At 44.1% G+C, this 21466-nt stretch overlaps 1 protein-coding gene across 1 annotated transcript in view; it reads left to right on the top strand.

The window, feature by feature from the left end:
• Positions 1-20128, top strand: part of LOC149434207 (synaptotagmin-4-like) — a 53094-nt gene extending 32966 nt beyond the window's left edge. The window contains exons 3-5 of the mRNA XM_089663948.1: positions 8079-8241; positions 12570-12736; positions 18731-20128. Coding sequence (XP_089520074.1) covers positions 8079-8241; positions 12570-12736; positions 18731-18880 — 480 coding nt within the window. The 3' untranslated portion in view covers positions 18881-20128. The remainder of the gene's footprint in view (positions 1-8078; positions 8242-12569; positions 12737-18730) is intronic.
• Positions 20129-21466: the final 1338 nt, after the last annotated feature.

Below are 21466 nucleotides of genomic sequence, written 5' to 3'. Positions count from 1 at the left end.
CAATAACAATACAATGCGATACACAAGGGGCTTACAATCTAGGAGGGAGGGGATGGTGGTACGGGAGGAATTAGCTGTGGGGGATGGAGTGGTAGGCAGAGTGGAGGAGGTCGGTTTTGGAGAGGTTCAGTTTAGGGAAGTGGAGCGACATCCAATCTGATATGTCGTTCAGTAGGCTTGCGATTCGGGCGGAGACTGAGGGGGTGAGGCAAGGGGACGAGAGATAGATTTGCGTGTCGTTGGCATAGAGGTGGTAGTTGAAGCCGTGAGAGTGTATGAGTTGGCCAAGGAAGGAGGTGTAGATGGAAAAGAGAAGGGGCCCGAGGACAGAGCCTTGAGGGACCCCAACAGAGAGGGGGAGTGAGGGGGAGGTGGTAGCGTTATAGGTAACGCTGAAGGAGCATTGTGATAGATAGGACGAGAGCCAGGAGAGAGTGGAATCTCTGAGGCCAAGGGAGTGTAGTTTTTTGAGGAGGAGGGGGTGGTCGACTGTGTTAAAAGCCGTGGAGAGGTCGAGGAGCAGGAGCACTGAATAGTGGCCATTAGCTTTGGTGGTTAGCAGGTCGTTGGAGAGTTTGAGTAAGGCGGTTTCGGTGGAGTGTCGAGGACGGAAGCTGGACTGTAGGGGATCGAGGAGGTTGTTGTCGTTGAGGTGGGAGCTTAGGCGATTGTAGACTAAGCACTCAAAGAGTTTGGATGTGAATGGCAGCAGGGAGATGGCTCTAAGGTTGTTTGGGTCAGTGGGGTCCAGGGAGGGCTTTTTAAGTATGGGGGTGATGTGCGCGTGCTTCAGAGGGGAGGGGAATGCGCCAGAAGAGAGGGAGAGATTAAAGATGTGGGTGAGGGAGCGTAGAATGGAGGAGGAGGGAGGTCGTAGGAGTTGTGAGGGGATAGGGTTGAGGGGGCAGGTGGTGGGACGGGCTTCAGAGAAGACCTTGATGACCTCCTCAATGGTAGTAAAGTCGAAGGAGTGGAGTGTTGAGGGGGCTTCAGTGTGAGGAATGTTAGGTGAGGTGGAGGTCTGAACAGTGGTGAGGCCAAGGGAGAGGGGTGATGAGGGGGTTGCTGTGTGAGAGGGGATGGGTGGGGAGGAAGTTTGAGCAGCGGAGATGTCCTTGCAAATTGCGTCAATCTTGTTTTTGAAGTGATTGGCAATCTTGAGGGCGGTGAGTGAGGTGCTGGGTGGAGGTTGGGGCAGAGAGAGTTGAAGGTGGAGAAGAGCCGGCGAGGATTGGAGGGTCAGGAAGTAGGCTTGTTTGGCAGCATGGAGGGAGGAGGTGTAGGTGTGGAAGGCAGATTTATAGCATGTGAATGCTAGTTGGGATCTGGTTTTGCGCCATAGTTGCTCCAGCGCACGACTGCGTCGTTTGAGAGTTTTGGTGTGATCAGTCTGCCAGGGCTGGAGCGGTCGGGGTCTGATGTTTCATGTGGTTAAAGGCGCTAGCAAGTCAAGGGCGGTTGACAGCGAGTTGTTATAGGCGGTCATGGCCAGGTCGGGGCAGGACAGAGGAAGGATGCTGTCGTAAAGTTGATCAGCTGTAGAGTGGAGGGGGGCAGGATTCAGGTTGCGAAGGTTACGGCCGGGAGTAGTATGACATTTGGAGGGGTAGGTGTTAGAGGACGAGGAGACAGAGAAGGTAATAAGGTTGTGGTCAGAGAGAGGGAAGGGGGTGTTTGTGAGGTTGTGGGGAGCGCAGAGATGGGAGAAGATAAGGTCCAGGATATTCCCGTCGGAGTGGGTGGTGGATTGTATGCACTGTGCGAGTGCAAAAGAGGTGGTTAGGTGGAGGAGTTGGGATGTGGCCGGGTTGTCGATGTTGACTGGGATGTTCAAATCCCCAAGGATGATGGTGGGTAGCTCGGAGGAGAGAAAGAAGGGTAGCCAGGGGGAAAAGTCATCAAGGAAGCAGGATACGGGTCCAGGAGCCCGGTAGATTACAGCAATCCTCAGGGGGGTTGGGGAGAATAGTCGGATGCAGTGGGCCTCGAAGGAGGAGAAGGATAGAGAGGGGGGGTTTGGGAGGACTTGGAAGGTGCTCTGTGGTGACAGGAGCAGACCAACCCCACCACCTTTAGGTCTGGGTGAGTGGGTCCAGATGAGACCTCCATAGGAGAGTGCTGCAGGGGAGGTGGAGTCAGTGGCTTGGATCCAGGTTTCCGTGATCGCTAGGATGTTGAGGGAGCGGGAAACAAAGAGGTCGTAGATGGCGGTGAGCTTGTTGCACACCGATCGGGCATTCAGGAGTGCACACGACAACAGGGGGGTTGGTTTTAGGGAACGGGGACAGATACTAGGTTGAGGGGGTTGCGGCAGGACGTGGAAGTGGGAGGATGGCGTGTGGGTGAGCGAGGTGGTGGAGGGCCAGGGTTCGGGGAGATGTCCCCCACGGTTAGGAGAAGAAGGGTGAGAAAGGTGGCATGGGAGCGGGATGTGCAGGAGCGGGTAAGTCTACCAGTGGAGGTGTTTGGGTCAGTGGGAGAGTGGAGTATTAGGAGGAGGTGGTGGGTGCCGTAGAGGGGCAAAGGAAGCAGTTAGGGCATAATATACAGTTGTTTGGGAGGAGCAGAGGGATATAGAGAAGAGATTTTGGGAACGGAGGAGAGGAATATGAGGAGGAGGAGTGGAAGAGGCATTTTAGGGAGGTACACAGGGTGGCGGATAGGTGTGGTGGGAAGCTTAGCTGCGGATATTCCAGCTTGCAGTGGCGTATTTCGTCGCTGTGTCTTCCGGTAGCTAGAGATTAAGGGTGTAGGGAGTGGGGATCGGATGTGGAGAGATGGTTTCCAGGGGCGCTTGATTGGAGATTGTCTAGTGTGCAGTGGGGTTTCTCGTTGTAGTGTCTTTCAGCTAGAGTTCTAGTCCTTTAGGTAAAGCTGGGCTGGGGTCGGCGTGAGTGGTCTCTGGGTGGTTGGTTCTGGAGCGTTGTGCAGCTGTTTCTAGTCGTTTGGGTCAAGCTGGGTTGGGGTCGGTGTGAGTGGTGCCTGGGTGGTTGGATCAGGAGCTTTGTGTGGCTGTTTCTTGCAGGAGGATGTACTGTACGTGCTCTTGCGGAGACTTGCTTGGCAGGGTTCAGGGTCCAGGTGGAGGTTCCAGGTTGAAGGGGGAGGGTTGGCTTGAGGAAGAGAGGGATGGGTGGGAATTGCAGAGTTGATGTCCCTTGGAGCCGAAGGGGAGAAGCCAATGCACCAGGCCACCGGTGACCCTGGTGACAACGGCCGTGGGTGTCCACGGGGAAGACCACCGAGGTGAGGATGGATGAAAATGGGGGGATGAGGATGGACGGAGATGGGGATGTCTTGTCCGGATGCAGGGGTGGATGGAGATGGAGGTGGCTTACCGGATGGAGGGGACGCTGTAGGGAGCCTCAGGAGTTCACTGCTGTCGGTGCCAGTGCTCTTTTGGATTTGCCTGGGTGGTGACCTGGAGCACCTGAGCCTCGGGGTGTGCGGCCGCGCCAGGCCACGGAGTGGTGTCCCCTGGTGAAGTGGTCGTACCAGGCCAGGAGGTCAGTTGAGTAGTGGTGGTGCCGTTTGGGGCTGTATCGGGGGCTGCAAATAAAAACCTTCAGACAGATCATTAATGATTAACTGATTGACCAGCCAGTTTGGACACATTTTTAACTAGAGCAGCATTCTTTCCAAGCTTACTGGACTCACTGCTCTTGAAAAAAAAAGGTCCCTGCCAGCTATGGGTATCTGTAAAGAGGGTTTTTTAAACAGATCATAGGAAGCAGGCCTCCTATAAACAGGCACTCATGCTTGTATTTGAAAGTTTTTGGGAACTTACATTGTGATTCATTCATAGAAAATCAAGTCCTTTTTTTCTGGCATATATGTGAATGGGGCTCAAAACTGTAGCTCAGCTGCCTGTTTATACTGCCCCTTGGCTGCGCATGTAAACAAGGCCTTAGATATCTCTGTAGACAAGAAGATAAACTTTATGGCATCAATGTTAGGAAGATTCAGGTTAGGCCTATAGTTTGTGCAAAACATGTGTAAAAAAGGTGTGATGGAACACTATTCGCCATCATAAAAACCAGTTGTGTTATATAATCCCATTGTGATCCCATTGTGATCGTATAATCCCATTGTGATGATTAAATAAGTAGAAAATATGCTTGCCTGAGTATTCCTTAAAGTGATACTAAAAGATATAATTTTTTTTGTTTAAAATAAAAAAGAGGCTATGCATACCTACAATATTGCACAGAAAGGTCCCTTACCTCCTTTTCTGGCAGTCCCCACCAGCACTTTCCACTCCTCCCTCTTCCAGGTGTCTCCTTAACAATCCGAGTTGTAAGGAGGCATCTGTGAGTACACACTCTCGAGCCAGGCTGTGCACATCCATAGGCGCACACACAGCACTGGTAAGCCACGCCCACTCCCTCCCCACAGGAGTTCACAGCAGCAAGAGCCTAAGGCTCCGCTGCTCTCAGTTTCTCCTGTGAAAGCAGAAAGAGAAGGGAGTGGTGCTGGAGATGATAGCGCTGAATCGGTGACAGGACTCAGGTAAGTGTTTACGGATGGTGGTGGTAGGACAGGTAGTGGGGTGTTTTACAACCACTTTACCTTTAGAACAGTGCAGAATGACTTACAGTCAGCTGCATTTATTAGCAAAGCCTCTGGCTCACTAAGGAAAATAGTTATTCTCAATGATTTATGATTAAGGAGCTTATAGAGAATTCATTTTAAAACAAAATTGGTTGTTATGGGCAACACTGCAGGGTTTCCTTTGCTCCAGTGTTCAAAATCAGTCTCTTATTTTTGGAAGTAGGGTTTAAAGAAGAACTTCAGACAAGTGTATCAAAACCCATCCAGTTATGTGTGGATTTAATCAGGTATAATTTATCTATTTTAATAAAGTGAGGCATTACACAGAGCTGTCTAATATAGTTTCAGGTGGGGGGGGGGGTTAAGCTGGCTGAGCTAGAGAGAGAGGTATGGGGAGGCCTTTACAGATCAAGTGATGCTTATTTACATTCCAGTAAGCATGCTAAGGATAATGACAGAGGGACGAGTATACAAGTTGTAAATAGTGGTGTCACCCACTTTTTATATGCTATGTGACAGAGCTGTGTGAATCAGAAGAGTGACTGAGCAGGTTTATAAAAATTTAGCAAAGAAAAACAATTCAAGTATATATACCGTACATTATGTTGCCAAAAGTATTGGGACACCTGCCTTTATAAGCACATGAACTTTACTGGCATCCCAATCTTAGTCCGTATGGTAGCGACCCTTTCTTTCCCAAATGTTTGTAGAAGCAGTCTGCATGCCTAGGTGCTTGATTTTATACACCTGTGGCCATGGAGGTGATTGTAACATCTGAATCCAATGATTTGGAGGGGTGTCCCAATACTTTGGCAATATAGTAGTGTATTTAGATATTTGGCTAGTATTCTGTTTTATTGGTATGCTTGTAAATGTTATGTATAATGCTACTGGGTTATGCTGCCATCTTCAGGACACATTTCAAAATGCATTTTCCTGCAATCAATGTAAATAAATTCAACAGTGTGCCGTATAAGATATAATTACAATAGAGCACGCTCAAAGCTCATGCATGTTGCCACCAAGTTGCTGCTTTAGGCCCATAGGTCTGGTGCATTTCATAAATTGTAATCTAAAAACAGCTTTCTGGAAATATGTGCTCTGCAGGTACAGAACACATTTGTGTGCTTTGTACTTTGGACTCTTTAGTATAGGAGCCTCTCGGTGTCTGTGTACATAAGCCTTTATACATATATATACAAGCAAAGAGGTAGATTTACTTTTGTACAATGTCAGTGACAATGGAGAGGAATAAAAGCTCATAGAGGTTCTAACTTTTCCCACTCAAAAACGTTGTATCTTTGTTGAAGAAATTTTCTGTCACTTTCCCTATGACAACATTGTGAGGATAGGAATCCTCATCAGAGCTATGGATAGAAATAAATGCCAGATAAAGATTCTGGGTTTTTTTTATAAATTGTTTGCTCAGTATAAACCACATTTCCACAGTCATTCAGAAGAGATCAATAAGTCTTCAAAGAACTACATCCAGATGTCTATTTTAAAGTATAACTGAAGACACATTTTTTGTGTTGGACAAAGTGAAGCGAGATTAGAACACATGCCAGGTTTTTATTGCGGTCTGCATTGTGTCTCCATGTTAGGGAGATTGACATTCTTTATTTGCCCTGTTTACCATTAAAGCCAAAATGAAAGTGAAAATATCCAGACTTTTGGGTTGCCACCAGAACAGAAATATAAAGGCAATCTTCCAGTGGGGACACTCAATTTGAAGGGATTTCCCCTCATTTCTTGTTTTAGCTATGGGACAGGAAATGAAGTGAAATCTTTCCAATGGGACACAGATAGAAAAAACCCAACAGGGGTTATAACCTTCCCTTTATCCATCTAAAATGAAAGAAAAAAGTTTTGCCTTTAGTCTTGGTGACTAGTGCAATCCTTTACAAAGTGTATAGTAAAGCAAAAGATGTTAAGTTAAGTCAAAACTAAAAAACAAAATATGGCTGGTGTTATTCTTTAACCCCTTCCCACCCGGCCCCTGCGTCCCTTTAGCGGGGTCTTACACCCAGGGAGCAGAAAGTACCAGCCAATCATGGGACCACTTGCCAGCGGGACTGGCTCACAATCATTAGTAGAAGCCAAGAGGTCTCTGACGGCTCAGTTACTGTGCTGGGAGTGAGCACACATTTAGCATAGAGGGAGGTGTGTTTGGGATAAAAAATAAATACCAGTGTATTTTAAAATTTGTGCTCCTATGTGAAATGCCTGAAGCAAAGGGTTCAAAAAATTAAATCGGACACAAGGGGGCGCCAATCTCAGTGTAGAGAGTTAAAGATTTATTGGTAACGAGGTTTAAAAACTACTCACAAACGTAAGAAATATAATAGCATGGTAAAGGAATACCTTTGGTAAGCCCTCAGTCTGCCAATGATGTGAAGATGGATCCTGGTTATGCAGTATGAGCAGAGATGCAGCCATCAGTGTTCAGCAATGCAGAGAGTTTTGAAAATGGCGCGGAAACCATTGTGGACCGCAAGGAAGTCAGAACCAATGACAGGGCAGGAACAGGGTCAGGTGACATGTTTCGAAGCACTTGCTTCTTCTTCAGTCATACTTACCTAGTTGGATACAGCATTGGTCCGATGTTACATATGTCCCCTACCGCTTCTAAGACCAAGAACTGAGCAATCAAAGACTGCTGATCGCTCAAATCTCAGTCTTTAGTGAGCAGAGAGCTGGCGACTATCAGTCAACTGCTCTCTGCTCTGCTCCTCCAGTGCTCTCTAGAGCACTGGGCTGTGGAGGAGGCAGGAAAATATGGCTCAGGCTCTCAGTAGCTTACTGAGAGGCTGAGCCAGCTGCCAGTTAGGAACCTGTGTAGATCCCAACTTTAATGTTGTGATCTCTCCAGAGTCTGGACTGGCTCAGTGATGTCATAGGACAATGAACTGTAGCCCACTGCCGGCTGAAGACTGGTCACAGGAGTGCATTCATAGAAGAAGTAGTGCCAAAAGAGCTTTGTGCACGGGGTGCTTATATCACCCACAATCCTAGTTATCTTGTTCCCATTTTATTACTATAACAATACAACATTAAGACAGCTACTGTGAGTAGAGTACTAAACTGCTCTTCACAATTTTTCTGCAAGTCTACATGATTAGTGTCAGCAGTGGTAGGTAAGGAAAATATCTGCAGGAATACATTTAGAAAAATTATTATTGCTGCTGTTTAACTTTTTATAAAGCTAATATGAAAACCTTAGTTTTTGGTTAACTCTAATTTTCTAGTCCACTAAGATTAATGTACACTCAAAAAAAACAAAAACAATTGTAACTGGTGCTCTCTGTTGTGAAATCTGAGTTTGGTATAAGTCACATAGGAGAGGGTTTAGATAGGTGCAGTAGAGGAATTTGGACTAGTTTTTGGAATGGATGAAGGCCTGCTTGATTTTTGATATGAAGATACATACAGAAATTTATCCTGATGGTTTTTCTGTAGTTTGCCATTTTGATGGGTGCTTGCTTCATCTCACAATAAAAGCCTGTGACCTCCTTTTCTTTGATCAGAGTTTGAGCACTATGGATGTGTTCTCCTCTCCCACGTCCACCTTCAAAAATCCAGGACAGATACTGATCCTCCTGCAGCATCAATCACTGGCCAGTCGTATCAAAGTGATGGTACAGAAGGCAGAAAGCCTGGGCAAACTTACACGGATTCCTGGAGCACCAGGTAAAAGGCCATATTATCAAGAACTGTATTGACTAATAAAGGGGCAAAGAGATCACAAAATTCTAAGTTCATATTTTATTTTTTTATGTGAAAAAAATAAATATTTTTATATATGTTTGTGGTTAAAATGTAACTGCATCGAAAGAGCAGTAAATTTATATCAGAGCACCCCCTCTCAGTCCTATACTTCCCTTAACTGTCCCTATCCACTGACATATCACTGCCTAGGACAAATATCCCAAATAGGCCTACACATGAATTCTGAAATCTTATTAATTGCATACAATTCAATACTCAGAAGTCTATAGGAATAAATAGCTTTGCAGGGCACATGCATAGGCCTGGCCAGAAATATTTTGACAAGTGACTGATCTTGGTGATCTAGTAAATGAAATCTTACTGGACTTGGAACAGGTAAGTATAAGACAGGAGGAGGGTGCCCTGTAAATGTAAGCATTTTTTTTACAGTTTCAAATAAGAAACATGGCAGACCTTTAAATCTGAATAGGATGAAGAGAATGTTACAGGATATACTTTCTGGGTAGCATTGCACTGCGAAATAGTGCTCCTTCTATTGAACTTTAGGATGTTTATTTACTAAAAGAAAATAGGCTGTTCAATTTACAAAGAAATTTGTCCCAGAACTTGAATTAGGTGAAGTTTGGCTGACTTCCACCATCCAATCATGTGCAAGCAAAAATGCTGTTTTTTTTTTCATTTTCTTTGCATGTGATTGAGTATTCTTTGGCTTCACCACATTCTCTAATCTCTGGGGTTAATCCCCTTGCAAAATGCAACTTCCCTTACAAAGTGAACAGCCTCTTTGTCTTAATTAAATCAACCACATGGTATATTTGTAATTTTGCAGTATTTGAGAGCTCCCACTATATATTTACACTGATCAGCCATAACATTATGACCACCCTCCTAATATTGAGTAGGTCCCCCTTTTGCCACCAAAACAGCCCTGACTCATTGAAGCATGTACTCCAAAGTGACATCCACGTGAATGGCAGGACCCAAGGTTTTCCAGCAGAACATTGTCCAAAGCATCACATTGCCCCTACTGGTTTACCTTCTTCCCAAACTACATCCTCGTGCCATCTCTTCCCCAGGTAAGCAATGAACATGCACCAAGCCATCCACATGATGTAAAAGAAAATGTGATCTATCAGACCAGGCCACCTTCTTCCATTGCTCGATGGTCCAGTTCTGATGCTCACATGCCCATTGTAGGTAGTTTTGGCTGTGAACATGGGTCAGCATGGGAACCCAGACTGGTCTGTGGCTATGAAGCTATACCCATATGCAACAAACTGCAATGAACTGTGTGTTCTGACACCTATCAATCAGAATCAGCAGTTTGAGCTACAGTAGCTCTTTTATTGGATCATTCTACACAGGCCAGCCTTCGCTCCCTATGTGCATCATTGAGCCTTGGCTGCCCATGACCTTGTCACTGGTTCACCAGTTTTCCATCCTTGGATGACTTTTGGTTGGTACTCACCACTGCAGACTGGGAACATCCCACAAGAGCTGCAGTTTTGGAATTGCTAAGACCCTTTGGGCAAGCTATTACAATTTGGCCCATGTCAAAGTCGTTCAGATCTTTTACACTTGCCCATTTTTTTCTGATTTCAACACAACTACTTCAAGACAACATGTTTACTCACTGCCTAATATATCCCCCCCACACTTCCAGATGCCATAGTAATGAGATGATCTATGTTATTCACTTTGCCTGTCAGTGGCCATGATGTTATGGCAGATTGGTGTATGTGTTTCCATTCACATAGGAAAAAAAAAGTGTATATATATATATTTATTTATTTTTTTCAAGTCATTTCTTTAAAGCAGGATTATACATAGGACACTGTAGGCAGCTTCTATTGCTTTGAATAGATGACAAAGTGCAGTTAGGGAACAAAAGTGAGCAACAGTTCTTTTAAAAGTGCACTCGCGTACAGCCAAGCCTTGAAATCTTGAACCCATTGTTAGGACAGATAATCTAGCTCATATAGTTTAGAGGTGATAATTAAATCTGCCAGCACAGTACAGACAGGGTTACAGTGTAATTAAAGGCAATATGTTTTATTTTTAGTTTTAGAGGGCTTCAACACCTGTCAGGTTTTTATTGCTGTCAGTGTCCCTGTTAGGGAGATTCAATCTCTCTAATTGTCCTTTTTACCATTGTCCGCAAGAGAGAAATTAAACGAAAATCACAGATTCTGAGTTGTCACCAGAACAGGATTAGAGGGAAAATCTTCCAATGAGGACACTAGATCTGGTGATTGGTCACTTTGGAGGTATTTTCTATCACTTATTGCTTTGACTATGGGGCAGAAAGTGAAGAGAAATCTCCCCAATGGGGAAAAAAACCTGAGAGGGGTTATAATCCTCCTTTACTCTATCTAAAATGGAAAAATAAATTGCCTTTGGTTCTACTTTAATTATGACAAACACAAGTCCCCAGCCCCCTCATAAACAGGGGGCACTAAGTAGGATTTTTTTTTTAGTTCAGAAGTTTTCAGAAAAGAGCATTTAAAAAGTATGCTGGTTTATTTTATTTTGCATTGTTGTTTTATTTTGCGCGGGAGCGCGCAGGGCGTGCGCTCTCAGCACATATGTTTTTGTTAATTGCACACAAATGTGCGGCCGCTCGGCGCCAAGGCCCAGATGCCGGGAGGCTGCACATTTGCGTGCGGATGGCGTGAAGAGGTTAACATTGACACCCCTTTCAGATTGCATGGACACTGCAATTGTAATGCGGTGCGGGAAACGCACAGGATTCGCTGTGTTTCCCGCACCGCATTAGTGTGAACCAGGGCTTAATGATAATGGGAAACAGGACAAAGACAGAGGGTGAATCTCCCTACAAGGGGGCACAGATTGCAATAAAAAGCTAAGAGGTGTTCTAACCCATCTCCATTCTGTCCGAAATGAAAAAAAAAAGTTTTTCCCTTAGTTATATTTTAGGATGCTAATGTACAGATGACACATATGCCACATCCATGTACATCCTGGTGCTTGCACAGTATGATGATCCTGGTGCTTGCACGGTGTGATGATTTTGGTTGTATGTATACAGAAGACCTCACACAGCTTAGCCCCCTGCTACTGCCCCTGGCCTTGGGAGCTGCCAAAAAGTTACTTTGTAACAACAGAACAAATGAATAATCAATGGCGAAGGGGACTGAGGAAATGCGGCAAACTGATGACGTAATCCTCCCAAAATGCTCCTCTCAATCATTAAAACTTCCAATTCACTAGAGCTAAAGGTCTGCATTGATGGAAAGTAGCGTTTAGAAAGTCTATACTGCTGCTTATTTAGCACATTGTGAAATGACTGATTTTAAGGCACCTGCAGACAATGCGAAGGAGAGAGATGCCCATTTTCTGCAATCAGCACCTCACTTTGACCTACTGTGATTGCAGAGCTATTCTTGCATGTCAGAAGGTCTGTGTCAGCACTGCATGTTATCACACTGAATAATGGATGAGCATGGCTGGTGGGAACAGCATCCTCCCAAGGATTTAGTTTGGCATTTAATGATCAGAAACATGCAATAATGTTACTGTAATGGCAGTTTGTGCATCTTGATCATGGCATAGTAATACTTGGAATAATAGTAGCCTATTATATCTGCGAATATTCTTGGTCATGGTATATCTCGCAGTAATTAGTCACATTCGTCTGGACTTGTTCTGTAATGTTGGAGATGTCTTCAGCGTTACAGAATGAGTTCAATTAAATGTGACTCTCTACTAATAGATAATAGCTAATAATAGTCATTTCTTATGGTCACAGCATATACTCTCATTCTCTAACATCAGCAATGCAATAACAATACAAACAATAGTTATTTTAGTCCAAAATTTCCTTTCATGCTGTGAGCCCTGCCTGTCTGCTGGCCATCTCCTTCCACAATTTCCTGGATTCTCTGCATGCTTTGCAGCTTCCCCTCTGCTGCATACTTTCCATTTCAAAGGACTACATATCCCACAGTACCTTGCTGCCTGCAAGCTCCGCCTCCTGAAACTCCTCCTCTCAGAACCTCTGCAGATTAGAAAGCAGGCTCTGTGAAATATGTGACACATCAGTGCCTACTCACAGGATATAGTGAATGCATGTCACATTGTGGGGATCTTCACAAAGTAAGTTTACAAACTTCAAGACCATTCAGATTAATAGAAGTACGCTAGAAATGAAATGCAATATGGAAATGAGTCAATCCTTTTTCATTTTGATCATAGATATATTTTAAATGTGGTCTCCACTCTTCCTTGCCATTTTTTTCTTCATACGTGTAATCTGTCTTCAACTCTAGATCACTTTGTACGCATACGACTGATCCAAGACAATCAGGTAATAGAAATAAAGGAGACACGGACAGTGTCAGGCTCCTCCCCTGTGTGGAATGCTCCGTTCCTCTTTGACACTCCTCTGGAATTCATGCAGAGTCAAAGTCTGTGTCTGGAGTTCCTAATTATGCAGGTGGGTGTATGTTCAATCCATTGAGGTGTTTTGTAAATATTATTAAACAACGGTATTCATAAGTTCCATTTATTATATCTCTCTAACACAGGGGTCTCCAAATTTTTGAAACAAAGGGTCAGTTTATTGCTCTTCAAACTTTAGGAGGGCTGGATTGTGGCCAGTGGGTGTGAAAAATTCCCTGGCATCAGTGGGAGTAAACCATACCCTAGGCTTGGTGGTCAGTGGGAGGAAGAGTGCCCCATCGTTGGTGTCAGTAGGATAATTAGTTCCCCATTTCTGGTATCAGTGGGAACAACAGTGCCCTGTCGCTGGTGTCAGTGGGAGGAACAGTGCCCTGTTGTTGGGATCAGTGAGAGGAACAGTGCCCCGTCATTGGGGTCAGTGGGAAGAACAGTGCCCCATCGTTGGTGTCAGTGGGATTATTAGCTCCACATTTCTGGTATCAGTGGGAACAACAGTGCCCCATTGCTGGTGTCAATGTGAGGAACAGTGCCCCATTGCTGGTGTCAGTGGGAGGAACAGTGCCCCGTCGTTGGGGTCAGTGTGAGGAACAGTGACCGGTCGTTGGGGTCAGTGGGAGGAACAGTGCCCCATCATTGGGGTCAGTGGGAGGAACAGTGCCCCGTCGTTGGGGTCAGTGGGAGGAACAGTGCCCCGTCATTGGGATCAGTGGGAGGACCAGTGCCCTATCATTAGTGTCAGTGGGAGGAATAACACCCCATCGTTGGTGTCAGTGGGAGGAATAGTGCCCCATCGTTGGTGTCAGTGGGAGGCATAGTGCCCTGACGTTGGTGTCAGTGGGAGGAACAGTGCCCCGACGTTGGTGTCAGTGGGAGGAACAGTGCCCCGACGTTGGTGTCAGTGGGAGGAACAGTGCCCCGTTGTTGGGGTCAGTGGGAGGAACGGTGCCCCGTCGTTGGGGTCAGTGGGGCGAACAGTGCCCCGTCGTTGTCAGTGGGAGGAACAGTGCCCCATCGTTGGGATCAGTGGGAGAACCAGTGCCCTATCATTGGTGTAAGTGGGAGGAATAACGCCCCATCGTTGGTGTCAGTGGGAGGAATGTTGCCCCATTGTTGGTGTCAGTGGGAGGAATATCGCCCCATTGTTGGTGTCAATGGAAGGAATAGTGCTTGGTAACAGTGGAAGGAAAGGTGCCCAAAGGGCCGGATAGAAGCAAGCAAAGGGCCACATCCGGCCCACGGGCTGCAGTTTGGAGACCCCTGCACTAACACCTCTATCCCAGATGTAGTTTTGTTTGACTTTTGTGGTATTGGCAGGTTTGAGGGTCTGAAGAAATCAGTTCGTGAAAAATGAAACAGTAAGGGCCTCTTCACATGGGTGGCAAAGTAATGAAAAAAACAGGCAGTTGATCCACATTTTTACTGCCCTCCTAAATGCTGACATTGCATCTGTGTTATAAACACACCACTTCGTGGCAGCGGTACTTCTAACTCAGCCTGCAGAATTAGACAGATGCCAGCACCTGGTAAACTTGCCCATTGATATCAATGGGACCGTGCAGCAACCGTGAGTCAGCCACTTGGCTCGTGGTTGCAGCATGGAATTTCCATGCACAGCCCCCTTGGGATTAAAAACCAAAACATTTTTTGCAAAGCGGCAGTGCCTGGCAGCCCACCACTCTACTGCCTTCTGGAAAGTTATCCAAGATGGATCATTTTTCAGAGGGGGGTAGAGACTTCTGCCCGTGTGAAAGAGCCCTAACTGTATTTTTACAAGAGTTCTTTAGTCTGTCTTTATAGTACCTTCCTGCCATCCCCTTGTACAGCAAAGTTAAGATTAGGAGAGGACGTGGCAATAGTTGGAAATCAATTAATAATATGTCACAGGCTGGGGGAGGGTCTCTGACTAATGCAGTCCATACATGGTTTGAATTCTGAACGAATTTTCTTTAGAAAATCAGAAATTTCATGTGTTTTGTAATCTGGTGGTGCCACCATTCGAAATTATACCAACCAAGTCTTCAATTTCACCTCATGTTGCTAAAGAAAATAATTTTTGTGGCTGAGAATCTTATTTTCTTTCCAGGTCACAGCTCATTTCTTTTTTGTTTATATTTCTCACACGATTCTCTCATCATTGGTTAGAAATTTGTTAATTTAAAAAAAAAAATTTCTAGCATGCCCAGTCACTCAAATTTGATGAAATCAGCGGATGTTGCAGCCCACTAATGGTGCGAAATTTGAATGAAAATTCTTAGTTACGATTTTCAACAGAAAATTTGTTTGGAATTTGACCCATGTATAGCCTGCGTAAGTTATATTGCTTTAACTGCTGTGGAAAGAAGTGAGGTCGGAGTCTGGTTGTGCTTTCAGAAATGTCTGCTTTGGAAGACCAGGCTAAATAGAATTAAACATTATTTGTAGGACTTTTTTTTCTCAAAAAATAGGTACAGGAACGCCCCCCTTCTGAGTCACTTCTTGTCTCTGCCCCCTACCCACCTCCGAGCACTGTCACTTGGTTTCACCCCCCACCCACCTCTCAGTACCTCTCTTAGAGAATACAGACCCAAGTATCATTTTGTGGTGCTAAATAATTTGAATGGGATTTGTTAATGATAAGAAAAGCAGAAAAATAGATCCCCCACAGCCAGAAGAAATAGACCTCCTCCAGTAACAATAGATTCCTCCAGCAACAATGGACCCCCAAAACCAAATACCACCCAAGCAACAATAGACCCCCAGCAGCTACAACAGATCTCTCAGCAGCCAGTAACAATAGATCCTCCAGCACACCTCAGCACCCCTTGCCAATACATACATTCTGTGCTGGAGGTGCGGGAACTGCATTCCCCCGCATTCCCCCCGTGTTCCCCTGTGTTCCTGCTGAAAAAAAGTCTTCTTTATTTGGCAAGTAAGAATGTTCAGACCAAAGTAGTTTTGGTACGTTTAGCTGTTTGCCTTTAATTCTGCTCATTTGTCCACATTTATAAAATCCATAAACACCACAAACAAGGGACTTGAAGTGTTTCATTCCTGGTATCTCCTTTCAGGATGTTACATTTCCCTATGAGGTCATCAAAGAGTCTTCTCACACATTTTTCACTTGCTTCAGCTGAAAAAAGAAGAAGAATTTGAACACTTATTTTCTGAGTAAAAATGTAATAAAGGTTTGAAGCGTTAATTTTGTAAATGCCTTAACATGTAAACACATACCATACCATGTCATATAATATACTACAAAGGGTCAAGACCTCAGTTTTGCCTTTTTTAACTGCAAACCCAGCGTGATATCAAGCCAGTTGCGTACAAATTTTCAATCAGTAGACATTAGTAAATTGCATCAGTACATTTTGAAATTTTCAGGTTAAAAATACTCCCTTTAATTTTGAGATGTCACTGCTCCAAGCCTGTAATAAAAACCCTCACCTCTGAAACTCTGGGTGCTGACCAAAGGAAGCCCCACCATGCTCTATGTACTCAGCAGGAAAGCAGGACGTTACAGACCAATGATGCCAGATCAAGCCCGTATGTAATAAAATGTTAAAGAAGGGCAGTCCTAACTGGGGTTGCTGTGTATTTTATTAAAGCTGGAAGTAATCTGACTTAATCGGTATGCAACCTTCTGCTTTTCATTTGTTACATAGCAACAAAGAACACAGAAAAAAGACAAAGTAATCCATTGGGTGTGCCCCTCGTTTGATTTTTTTTTTTTTCTTTTTACCTTTTTTTAATCTTTTTGTCTCACTATAGATTGGTTTGTCTCAAAAAAGTTTAAATTTACCCATTGTTGACTTATCTACTGCCTCTACTGGAACTCAAGCATCAACTACTTTGGTAAAAACTACTTTATAAGGTCATTACATATTGAGTTCGTACAGTCTCTCCTAATATGCTTTTTCCCTTCAAACCTTTCATTATTTGTGTTGTTTATCTCTAGATTTGTTCAATCTTAACAATATTTTTTGTAAGTAAAGTCTCCAGACTGGACAAAGTATTCTAAATGACTAAGTTATACAGTGTATGGGAATCATGACCTCTTTCCTCCTGATTCCCTTATATACAGTAGATGTCCTCACATCCTGCAGAGAGATTTGCAGGATCTTAATACAGTCATGGCCAAAAATATTGGCACCCCTGCATTTCTGTCAGGTAATGCACCACTTCGCCCTGAAAACTGTTGCAATTACAAATGTGTCCGCATTCTCATGTTGATTTCTTTTGTTTGTATTGGTATGGCACAAAAAAGTGGAGAAACAAAAAGCCAAATCTGACACATTCCACGCAAAACCCCAAAAATTGACTGGAGAAAATTATTGGCACCCTCAATTTAATATTTGGTAGCACACCCCTCAGAAAAAATACAGTAACTGAAATCAATTGCTTCCTGTAACCATCAATGAGTTTCTTACACCTCTCTACTGGAATTTTGGACCATTCTGCTTTCGCCAACTGCTCCAAGTCTCTCAGATTGGAAGGGTTCCTTTTCCCAACTACTGTTTTGAGATCTCTCTACAGGTGCTGTATGGGTTTGAGATCTGGACTCACTGCTGGCCAGTTCAGTACTCTCCAGCACTTTGTCTGAAACCATTTGTGGGTGCTTTTTGCCGTGAGCTTTGGGTCATTGTCTTGCTTTGACAGAGACCCAACTTTCTGACTATGGGCCCTACACTGCTTCCCAGAATTCTTCGGTAGTTTCAGATTTCATGTTGCCATGCACACAAGCAAGACATCCAGTGCCTGAAGTAGCAAAGCAGACCCATAAAAAATCAGTGAACCTCCACCATGTTTGACTGTAGGAACTGTATTCTTTTTTTTAATGATGGGCTTTGCCAAAAAGCTGTAATTTTGTTTTGTCTGTCCACAGCACATTCTCCCAAAAGGATTTTGGCTTTCTTGAGTAAGTTTTGGCAAACTCCAATCTGGATTTGTTATGTTTCTGTGTCAGCAGTGGGGTACTCCTGGGTCTCCTACCATAGCGTCCCTTTTCATTCAGATGGCAGCGTATAGTGCGAGCTGACACAGTTGTATCCTGTGTCTGAAGTCGATTGAGGTTCTTTATCCACCATTCAAACAGTCCTTTGTTGCAATCTTTGATCAATTTTTCTCTTTCATCCACGTCCAGGGAGATTAGCTACAGTACCATGGGCTGTAAACTTTTTGACAGTGATGGACACAGGAAAATTAACCCCTTGGCGCCGGCGCCTCCCGGCACTTTAAGGGTTTCAGAAGCCGGGAGGCGGGGTTTTAGGGTCATGTGACTGCCACGATTCACCGTCACGGCGGTCACATGATCGGGAAAGGTCCCAATCGAAAGAGGAGATCGGGACCTTTCCGTGAGTACCGGACATGTGTGCTGGGAGCGTGCAAATGTGCGGCCGCTCGGCGTCTAGGCCCAGACACCAAGAGGCTACACATTTGTGTGCAGCCACCGCGAAGAGGTTAAGATCTCTAGAGATGGATTTGTAACCTTGAGATTTTCCATGCTTTAACACAATTTTTGTTATGAAATCATCAGACAATTCTTTTCCTCTTTCTCTTCTCCATGCTCCATGTGGCACACAAATACACACAACAGAAAGGTTGAGTCAATTTCTCACTGTCTTAACTGGTTGCCATGTGATTTCTATATTGTCAGCACCTGTTAATTGATGCAGGTGAGTTTAATTAAAAATTACAGAAGCATCACGAACATAGAATGCAATTATTTTTTACAATTTTGAGAAGGTGCCAATAATTTTGTCCAGTCCACTTTTGGGGATTTTACGTGGAATGTGTCAGATTTGGCTTTTTGTTTCTTCACTTTTTTTGTGTCATACCAATACAAACAAAAGAAATCAACATGAGAATGTCTAAACATTTGTAATTGCAACAGTTTTCTGGGCAAAGTGGTAAATTATCTGATAGAAATGCAGGGGTGCCAATATTTTTGGCCATGAATGTATGTACAGTCTTGAGGAAAGAAAAGAAAGGGCCGACGTGATGTTCTTAATCTTCATAATATATAATTGCCAATTTTGTACTTTCTACCTAGGGTCGAATTTATAATCGTGCCCGAATTCTTGGACGTGTATTAATTGGTGCTGGATCGTCTGAAGCTGGTATGGCTCACTGGCAGGAGATGTGTAACAAATCACCCGTGGAATGTTCCCGCTGGCATATGCTGCAATCATTTGCAGCCTAGTGGATTTTAGAGACCACAACGTGGATGAGTTCATCAATTCATAAGAGCAGAGACATTAGAAGAAGAACTTCACTGACCTTTTTTTGGTCTGCAATGGCAATATAACATTATCTAGAAAAGTGGAAACGATTTTGCTATGGTGCCCATGTACTGCCAGAACCCATCTAGTGAAATCTGAATTTTCATTCTTATTTTGGAATGCTCCTCTTGCTCAGCATGTTACAGTCAAAAGCACTGAGTACAATAAGAACACCGCTCTAATGATCCAAATGTGATGCCCCATCCAATGCAAGAATTGCAGTTAAAAGTGTTGGTCGGCTGTATTTAGTAATTTATTCTGCTGCTAGCTGTAAGCTAGTATTCTAATTTTCTCGTATTTTCCTTTAGGAACTCTTGTGAGTCGTATTCCCCAGCTTGGCTATTCCATTACCTATGCACAGAGCTATGTCTGAGTGCAGATATAGTGTTCTAGCTGGACCTCTTGGATCACATATTAAAGCGGAACTCCACCCAAAAGGGGAAGTTCCGCTTGTTGCCATCCCCCCCTTCACTGCCACATTTGGCAGTTTTGGGGGGGAGCGGGTACCTGGTTTTGACAGGTACGTGCTCCCACTTCCGGCTGAATTTGCCACAGTGATCTCTTGCCCCCCTCCCTCCCCCGAAGCCTTCTGGGACACATCACAGATCCCAAAAGACTGCGGGACCAATCACAAAGCATAGCACTGCTCATGCATGTGCAGTAGGAAAGCAGCTGTGAAGCCGTAAGGCTTCACTGCCAGTTTCCCTTAGTTAAGATGCTGGCGCCTGCATACGAAGCTGATTAAGGAAATTGGCTCAGGTGCGGACATCCCTGGACATATAAGTGTCCTTATATTAAAAGGCAGCAGCTACAGTATTTGTAGCTGCTGACTTTTAATTTATTTTTTTGAGACCAGAACTCTGCTTTAATATAAAATCATCCAATGGCTATGCACCGAACTTAATGGGGACGTTACATAAGAGCTTATGCTCACATTCTGTGCCTAGGTTTGTTTGCATATACTGTATGTAACATGTATATTTGTAAAGACATCATGTAGAAATATACAAAGCAGAAATATTTAGTGCACTAAACTTAGTAGGACTAGATAATGTTTTAAGGTAACAATCTCCTGCTATATATACAGTATAATTGTACTGCCATAAAACAGACAATAGGGTGTCTGTTTACATTGCCATAATTAATAAACTTCTTTTTCTTTTCTTGTACCATCATTATTCATTATATTGAAAATATTGGGCTTTTGTTTTTCTTAAAGCAGAACTTCACTCTCTCAATCAACATTGACTATTTGAAATCCTTATGCTACTAGCATTAGTAAATAGATTGGAGATTATATCATATTTACTTGTTTTAAACTTTGTTTTTACATTTCTTCAGTTACTTTTTGGTTTCCAAGTTTAGGCAAATTATGCCATACATCCCAGGAATCTTCAGGAGGGAGGAGGCGTTTTCTCAGTTACGCACATCCCTCCTGCCTCTATGCCTGAGCTAAGAACAGATGGATTCCAAGAAGCAGATGCTACAGTAATCATTTGCCATTAGAAGGCAGGCTAACTCCAACACTTTCAATGTTTTCGGGTGTTCATTTTAACAAAAGCTGGTTGAAAATGGTTGTAAGAGGTTGAATTTGTTAAAACAAAAATGCTTGAGTTGTTGGTGAAGTAACAACCCAGTATTTATTGACCTCCACCTTTTTTCCATTCATTGACAGTTCTATGCTAGTGTTCCTTAGGCCCAGTGCAAACATTGTGGAGCTGTTTGCAATGCACTGGAAAGGTACTTTGGTAATCTGCAGTTTATAAACAAGCTGAATCATCCACAAAGAAAAATAATCAGTAGCCTTGTCTCTGCTTGATGTCTGGAAGGCCCAGCTACAGCCTTTATGCCAGTGGTTCTCAACCTTTCTAATGCCGTGACCCCTTAATACAGTTCCTCATGTTGTGGTGATCCCCAACCATAAAATTATTTTTGTTGCTACTTCATAACTGTAATTTTGCAGTGTGAGGACTAGCGCCCCATCACTGATGTCAGTGGGATGAATAGTGTCCCATCGTTGGTATCAGTGGGATGAATAGTGCCCCATTGTTGGTGTCAGTTGGAGGAATAGTGTCTCATCGTTGGTGTCAGTTGGAGGAATAGTGTCTCGTCGTTGGTATCAGTGGGAGGAATAGTGCCCCATCATTGGTATCAGTGGGAGGAATAGTGCCCCATCATTGGCATTAGTGGGAGGAATAGTGTCCCATCATTGGTGTCAGTAGGAGGAATAGTGCCCCATCATTGGTATCAGTGGGAGGAATAGTGCCCCATCATTGGCATTAGTGGGAGGAATAGTGTCCCATCATTGGTGTCAGTAGGAGGAATAGTGCCCCATCATTGGCATCAATGGGAGGAATAGTGTCCCATCATTGGTATCAGTGGGAGGAATAGTGCCCCATCATTGGTATCAGTGGGAGGAATAGTGCCCCATCATTGGTATCAGTGGGAGGAATAGTGCCCCATCATTGGTATCAGTGGGAGGAATAGTGCCCCATCATTGGTGTCAC

The sequence above is a fragment of the Staurois parvus genome, unplaced genomic scaffold, assembly GCF_062004578.1.
Source record: "Staurois parvus isolate SC_StPar_1 unplaced genomic scaffold, SC_StPar_1.0 ptg001805l, whole genome shotgun sequence".
Taxonomy (NCBI): Eukaryota; Metazoa; Chordata; class Amphibia; order Anura; family Ranidae; genus Staurois; species Staurois parvus.
The sequence above is the reverse complement of the archived record's forward strand: the minus strand, read 5'-3'. Positions and strand labels throughout refer to the sequence as shown.